The sequence below is a fragment of the Phascolarctos cinereus genome, unplaced genomic scaffold (genome assembly GCF_003287225.1).
Source record: "Phascolarctos cinereus isolate Bilbo 61053 unplaced genomic scaffold, phaCin_HiC Scaffold_5;HRSCAF=322, whole genome shotgun sequence".
NCBI lineage: Eukaryota > Metazoa > Chordata > Mammalia > Diprotodontia > Phascolarctidae > Phascolarctos > Phascolarctos cinereus.
In genome coordinates, this window is record NW_027555958.1 from 426520776 (window position 1) to 426528880 (window position 8105).

At 39.2% G+C, this 8105-nt stretch overlaps 1 protein-coding gene across 1 annotated transcript in view; it reads left to right on the forward strand.

The window, feature by feature from the left end:
• Positions 1–7743, forward strand: part of SH2D1B (SH2 domain containing 1B) — a 30914-nt gene extending 23171 nt beyond the window's left edge. The window contains exons 3-4 of the mRNA XM_020988621.2: positions 4928–5102; positions 6017–7743. Coding sequence (XP_020844280.1) covers positions 4928–5102; positions 6017–6057 — 216 coding nt within the window. The 3' untranslated portion in view covers positions 6058–7743. The remainder of the gene's footprint in view (positions 1–4927; positions 5103–6016) is intronic.
• Positions 7744–8105: the final 362 nt, after the last annotated feature.

Sequence of the window (8105 nt, forward strand, 5' to 3'; positions counted from 1 at the left end):
TATTTATTTATAGATGTGGATTTATTTAGATGATCTTGAGGCCATATTCTCTTCGGTTATTAATATCTTCCTTGCTTATGCTCAAGGTGTTTAAGTTTTCTTTTTCTTGAGATCTTTGGTAATCTTAATTTCTTTATGTTCCCCTATTGTTTACTTTCTGACTCCTCCTTTTTTGATGACAGTTTCCCTAGGGATTGAACTTCAAAGATATTGCAACATCCTCCCAAACTGAGTAGTTCACATTTTACCAACTTCAGTCTCTGCCTCATGTGACTTCTGTGGGGACATAACTGGCACACAGCTGGATGTATGAATCATGCATGTGTTGGCATCTGACCCATTTTCTCTGTTCCTCAGTTCTCTGGCTAAGAGCTCTTGCAGTACAGAGTATGACTGCAGTGCTGTCCCAGCCAGAACCAGTTTCTGGCTTTTGGCTTTCCACAGGGCAGGGAAGGGAGGGCAGAGCTGAGTTTTACTTCAAGCCGTAAATTAATTTGTACAGCCTTGCCAGAGCATGGTGACTTATAGGAGAAGGGAGAGAGAGAGAAAAGGGGGGGGAGAGAGAGAGAGAGAGAGAGAGAGAGAGAGAGGAGAGAGAGAGAGAGAGAGAGAGAGAGAGAGAGAGAGAGAGAGAGAGAGAGAGAAGAAGAAGAAGAAGAAGAAGAAGAAGAAGAAGAAGAAGAAGAAGAAGAAGAAGAAGAAGAAGAAGAAAGGAGGAGGAGGAGGAGGAGGAGGAGGAGGAGGAGGAGGAGGAAGAGGAGGAGGAGGAGGAAGAAGAAGAAGAAGAAGAAGAGAGGAGATATATAGATATATATCTAGGGGAGGGAAGGAAAAACGGAAACAAAACTACATGATAATTTTGTTGTATATTTGAAAGGAATAGTAAGTTATGCACAGTAGAGTTATAGTTTCATATACAATCATCTTTTTTATGGAAATACTTGTTTTATTCCATAAATTAAAATTCAAAGTATATATAAATGCTCACTATTATTATTACCAAGGTCAACTTCTCCACTCGTACCCTTGATTTCATTCCTTTTCTATCTTCTCTGTTGATCATTCCCTCTCTTTTTTTCTTCAGACTGTGTGTGTCCACTGGCTCTTTCTGACTGTCTACATATATGCCCGGGTAGCATTATTAGAAAATTAGAAAATTTCACTCCTACTATCCCCTCAAGTTGTCATCATTTATTTCTCCTCCCTTTCAGAGTCAAATGACCAGAAATGCAAATTCCTATTTGTTTTAGCCATTTTTCACTGAATAGCTGATAGAAAAGGAAGATTGAGAAGATTGTAAACACTAGGATGCGGAGCTATTTAAAGTTTTTTCTTTAAATAGGCACATATTGATGAATCAGAATGCTTAAGAGTGTGGTGTTATGATTCATTCAATCAGTAAGTATTTATTAATTACCTACTACATGCCAGGCCCTGTACTAGACTGGGGATAAGAAATATGAGTATAAAGTCTGGGAATTTATATTCTATTGAGGAGACAAGCTGTACATTTCTAGGCACATAGAAAATAAATGCAAAGTAATTGGTGGGAAGGGCACTAATCACTAGAGGGATGAGGAAGGGCATCTTATAGAAAGGAGCACTTGAGCTGAATCTTGAGGAACACCAAGAATTCTAAGGCAGAGGAGCAAGAGCAAATGAATTCCACACTTGGTGGACAGTCAGTATGAAGGCACAGAAATAGGGAAAGGAGTATTATGATTCTGAGTTGTCACCTCACAGCCACTGGATCAAAATGGTTGATATTGGGAGAACTATTATGAGAAAGCAAGAGGGGCACATTAATGCACTATTGCTGGAACCGTGAGTTGTTGCCACCATTTTGGAAACTCTGCCCCAAAAATCATGAAACTGGGCTTACCTCCCTTTGACCCAGCAATGCCTTCACTAAGCCTCTACCAAAAAGGAACCATATGTACAAAAATATGTATCAGCATCTCTTTTTGTAGTAGCAAAGAACTGGGGAATAGGCAAATGAATTGTTGTGTAACAGAATATTCTTGTGCTATAAGAATAATGATATGGATGGTTTCAGAGAAATGTGGGAAGAGTTCTGTGAACTGATGCAGAGCAAAGTGGAAAGAATAAAGATAACAACTGACATAATAACAATATTATAAAAAACAAACAACTTTGAAAGACCTCTGATGATTACAAAGACCAACCATGGTTCTGGAGAACTGATGATGAACTGTATTACCTCCTGACAAAGAGGTAATGGGCCCAGGGTACAGAATTTTATATATATATATATATATATATATATATTTTGGACATGGCCAATGTTGGAATTTGTTGTCCTTGATTTTGCATATGTTATGAGAGTCTTGGTTTTCTTTTTTCCCCCCAAAGGTGGTAATGGGAGGGGGTGTTGATAAGAGGAAGAGAAAGCCAAGTTCTGTAATTGAAAAAATAAAATTTAATGAAAAAACTAGGGTAAGGCAATGCAGAGTTTTCAGTATAATAAAATTTTACCTATATATGCATGTAGAAGGCCATTGAATTTTTTAGTTATCAAAGGTTCAAGAAGAAAAGTCTTTTAGCTTTAAACCTTTTTAAAAAAATCAATCTAAAATGTAATTATCTGTCCCCTATTTTTTAAACTGTGCTAACATCATTTACTGTCACTATATCTTTGGCTTCTGGGGAAGAACCTATTGAAACAAGTATAACAACAAGGTATAACATATACATAAATATCTGCAATACAAAATAAAACATAGATACTCTACTTCTTTGGCTTCCATGATTCTGCCCTCTCTAGACTCTATCCATTCTCTTACTCCTGTGACTATCTTTTTCAGTTTGCTTGGTTATATCATCATCCATGTCCTGCCCCCTAAATGATCAGGGCTCTGCTTCTCTTCTTTCTCTATACTCTCTTTCTTGGTGATTTCATTAACTCCTATGGTTTGAATGATCATCTCTGTGCAGATGACTTCCAGTTCCATAGCTCCAGTATTTAATATCCCATCTACACTCCTGTCCCATATCATCAACTATCTATTAGATATCTCTACCTGGATGTCTGAGAAATATCTCAAAAACCTTAAGTCCAAAATGGAACTCATTTCACTTCTCTTCTTCCCCTTGCTCCCCACCTGCTCCTTCTATAAACTTTCCTTTTACTCTTGAAGGTACAACCAACACATTCCAATCACCCATGATGGCAACTTTGGAGACATCATAACTCTTCCCTTTCCTTCACTGCTATCACCATGTCTATTCAATACCACCTCCATAATACCTCTCTCATCTGTCACCTTGTCTCCACTCACAACCACTGCTGTAATTCAGCTGCTCTCTACCTCTTAGCTGGGCTATTGTAATAGCTTCCCTTTCTCCTTCCATTTTTAACTCTCTCCAATCTATCACCCACAGAGCTGCCAAAAACCATCTTCCTGGGGGCAGCTAGGTGGCTCAGTGGATAAAGCACTGGCCCTGGAGTCAGGAGGACCTGAGTTCAAATCCAGCCTTAGACACTTGACACTTACTAGCTGTGTGACCTTGGGCAAGTCCCTTAACCCCATTGCCTACAAAAAAAAAGATAGAGAACAAAAATCATCTTCCTAAAGAACAGATCTCACTACGTTACTTTCCTGCTCAAGGATGTTCAGTGACTTCTCATTGCCTCTAGGGAAAAAAAATGCAAACCCTTCACACACAACATTGTTTACAGCTGGGCTCCAACTTACTTTTCCAGACTTATTTCATATTACACTCATTCACATACTCTGTGGTGCAGCTAAATAGGTCTACTTCCTATCCCCCAACTGTGGTAGCCCATCTTCTGCCTCTATCTTTCTACAGGCTGTTTCTTCCTCGTGTCTAGAACGCACGTCCTTTCCCCTCTCCACCTTAGAACCCTTTGTTTGGTTCAGTGCTCAGTTCAAGACCCATCACCTAGAGGAAACCTTTTCTGATCCCGATGCTTCTTACTGCTTTCTTCCACCTCCAACGATCTTATATGTCCTTATCTGAATACATGTTATATTGCCCGATAGAATGAATGGGTCCTTGAAGGCAGGAATAGTTATTTGTTTTTGTCTCCATATCCCCTTATCTAGTGTTGTGCTTCACATATAGTATTCATTTAATACTTTGTTGTTGAATTGAATTGAATCAAGAGTTCCTGAGAGCCTTGAATTATAGGCTACGGGTTTGGGCTTTATTCAGTAGGCAAAAATAATAATAACTAACATGTATATAGCACTTTAAGGCTTATAAAATATGTTACAAATATTTCATTTGATCCTTACAACAAGCCTGGGAGGTAGGTGCTATTAATATCCCCATTTTACAGGTAAAAAAACTGAGGCAGACAGAAATTAAGTGACCCTCTTAGTGCCACACAGCTAGTAGGTATCTGAAGCAGGATTTGAACTCAGGGCTTCCTGACTCCACATCCTATCAACTACCAACTAGCTGTCCTAATAGGAGGCCATTGAAGGGTTCTGAGAAATGATATGACTAGTTTATTTCTTCAAAACAGAACTTCAGTGAATGAATTAGCTAATATTAGGCAATGAATATTTTTTCTATTCAATTCAACAAAAAATTATGAAGCACCTTCTGTGTGCAGAGGACCGTGCTAGGCATTATGAGACATACAAAATTTGGATGGAACACTATTAGCCATTGCCTTCATGGAACTTGCAATCTAGGATGGGTATCTAATACAGAAAACTTTATTGAATGATTTATTGGTTGATAATCATTCACTATTTACTTCTCCAGCGACCAAGTTAAGGCTTCAGCCTTAAAACAGACAGACATTAAAATAAGTAAAAGTCAATTTTCAAGCCAGAAATGCTGGCTCCTTGCTCTACCTTCAATCTGCTTCTCTTTAGAGAGATGCCATTTAGCAGCGGCACAGCAATGACTGCTCTGTTCTTTATCCTTATAGACAGCAGAAAGTGGTAAAAAGGTATTATTTCCAAACCTAAAAGAACTAATCTCCAAATTTGAAAAACCAAATCAAGGACTAGTGATTCCTCTTCGTTATCCAGTAGAGAAAAATAATGTGTACCAGAGTCAGAGAAATCCACCGGCACTGACTGCTTTGGATGACGATGATTATGGTAAGGGCCCTCGTGTTTAAAAAGCAAACATCCCCATTTGACTGATACTATCCTGAGTATCAGGAGAATTGCTCCAGGCTCTGGTGTGAAAGATTCCATTTATTTATTTATTTGTTTGTTTGGGGTAAGGCAATGGGGTTAAGTGACTTGCCCAAGGTTGGAGTGAAAGATTTATGGCTTCTGGTAAGTGTGGATCCCCTCTGAGCCTCAGTTTCCTCACTTTAAAATAAAGATAAGTAGCCTCATGTCCTAGCCTATGATGAGAGTTAGGTCTGTTTTGTCTCAAGAAGGCAAAACAAGCATTTATTAGGCACTTACCATGTGCCAGGGCAACTAAGCGCTATAGTGCATAGAGCACCAGGCCTAGCATTAGAAAGATTCATCTTGCCAAGTTCAAGTCTGGCCTCAGACACTTACTAGCTGTGTGAACCTGGGCAAGTGACTTAACGCTGTTTGCCACAGTTTCCTGGTCTATAAAACGAGCTGGAGAAGGAATGGCAAACTACCCCAGTATCTCTGCCAAGAAAATCCCAATGGGACCATGATGAGTCAGACATGCCTGAAAAATGACTGAACAACAATAAATGTGCTAGATATTGTGCTGTGCTTTCTAAATATTACCTCATTTGATCCACAGAGCAACTCTGGGAGGTGTTATTATGATCTCCATTTTACAGTTGAGGAAATTGAGGCATACAGAAGTTAAGTGACTTGCCCAGGGGCACACAGCTAGTAAGGGTCTAAGGCTAAATTTGAACTCAGGCCTTCCTGTCTCCAGGACCATTACTTTCATCCACTGTTCCACCTCACTGCTTCTAGAAGGTTATATACTCCAAGCCGCCAAAATTTGGGAGGGAAGCCTGGGGGCCTTGGGATAGCTGTAAACCCTCACTGTTTATTTTGTTTCTTTTCAGTGAATGTCAACAATGATGATTATGTGGAAGTCATTCCTTGAATTCTGAAACCCAAGCCTGATGCCGGAGCATGAAGAGAGCCAGCCTACAGTGGCTTCTCAGACTATTGGGATAAAGCTCCCTAAACCTCTGTGATTCTCTGCTTCTCCTGAGATTTTAATGATCATGTCCTAGCACTGAACTTGGACCTTCCTGCCAGTCAGAGAATTGGGCGGTCCATGCCTGTTTGCCTTGACTTTATATCCAGTTATTCTCCAAGAAAGGAAACTGCCTAACTGCCTGTATAACTGGAAATATAAATGTAGCCTGGAGACACTGTACCCCTCCATCCCAATAAAGTCTTCCAAGAATCCCTGCAAAGCTAAAGCAGGTAGCCATAGTGCAGCCTGACAGGTTAAAACATAATTACCACCCAAATAGCCTCAATCCGCACATAACCAAGAGTCCCCACAAAATAATGAGGTCCTTGAAACCTCTTATCTCAGAACTTGGACTCTGGAGCCCCAAATTCAGTGTGATTATTTTGAAGTAATCTATTATGCAAATTATTCCCTCATCTCCATCTAGTACAACATTCTCTATTGCCAGACTATTCAAGAGATAGTCATCCCAAAGCAGTCAATTAAGATATAAAGGCAGTGTAAATAACAAGAAAGGGAACTGGTAGTAGAATTGTTATCTGCCTCCCATGTATAATTAAGAAAGAACCCTTAAGTCTCTTGTATGATCCTGGGGAATTCTCATCGAATCCACTCTTAATTCCCACTAATCCTCCTGATATAGAAGAGGGACAAAGATGCTCCTGAACTCAGTATCCTGGGTTTAAGAGGGGAGGGTCCACCTCCGGGAACATAGTGAATTTCTCTCAGGGTAGGATAGAGGATTGCTGAAGGTGAGAATCATCTCGAGCTTTGTGAAGTCTCTTGACTCTTTTACTAAGTTAAATTTACTATACACTTAAAAAAAGTTAAATCTCATGTACAATCCTTTTTTCTGTTCTTTGTATATTTGTATATTCATGTTTGTTGATGTTTAAGTTTATAATAAAAAATAAAAATTATTTTTAAAAAATGAAGTCCTAGAGACTCTTCTTGGTCAGCCCCTGTTTCTGCTGGCCCCAGTGGAATGCCCTTTGAGGGGTTTCCCCTCACGTGCTGGGCATTTTGTCACTACTTCTTACACATTGTTTTTCCTTCTTCCTTCCTCTTTGGACTCACATCTCCCCCTCCATCCACTTACATACTAAAAAAAGAAAAAAAGAAAAACCCCAAACCCCCTACTACTTTAGATTCAACATTTCCATGAAACTCTAATTAACTAATCCTGTCTCATATTCCAAACTCCTAGATGTTTTGTATATATATCTGCGTACTAGTTGTGATCAGTTTGAAAGTGATTAGATGGATGATCATAGCTTCATGTGGTACAGTGGATAGTATTGGGCCTGGAATCAGAAAGACTCGAGTTCTAATCTGGCCTCAGACACTTATCCAGCTGTGTGACCCTGGTTGGGTTTGTCATTTAGCATTTGTCTGTCTCAGTTTCCTCATCTATAAAATGAGGATAGTAATAGCACCTACCTCTCAAGGTTATTCTAAGGATAAAATGTGATCGTATCTGTAAAAGTGCTTAGCAAAACCTTAACTTGCTATATAAATGCTAATATATTTATTGTTATTATTATTGTTGTTATCCCATATACCCATTAAACTATAATTTCTATAAGAGCAGGCAGTCTCTTTCTTCCTTTGTATGCTCCCACAACATCCCGTGATATACTCTGCATACAGTGAGTGTCCCATAATTGTTGACACTTATTGGCAGTAAAGGGAAGATGCTGAATTAGGTGATCTCTGAGGTCCCTTTCATTTCTCCTGGTCTCTGATTCTACAGCTACCTGCAAGATCAAAGTGATTCTCAGTCCGTCTCCTGGTCTATCTATTTAACACTTGAATTTCCTTCAATAAAACAAATTACAACTACATGACACCTTATAGATTGTCTTTGTGTGTTGTTTTGACCAAAAAACCAAACAAAACTCAAAACAAAACAGAAAAACCTTTCTTCACCTAGGCCTACCACCCTGGTG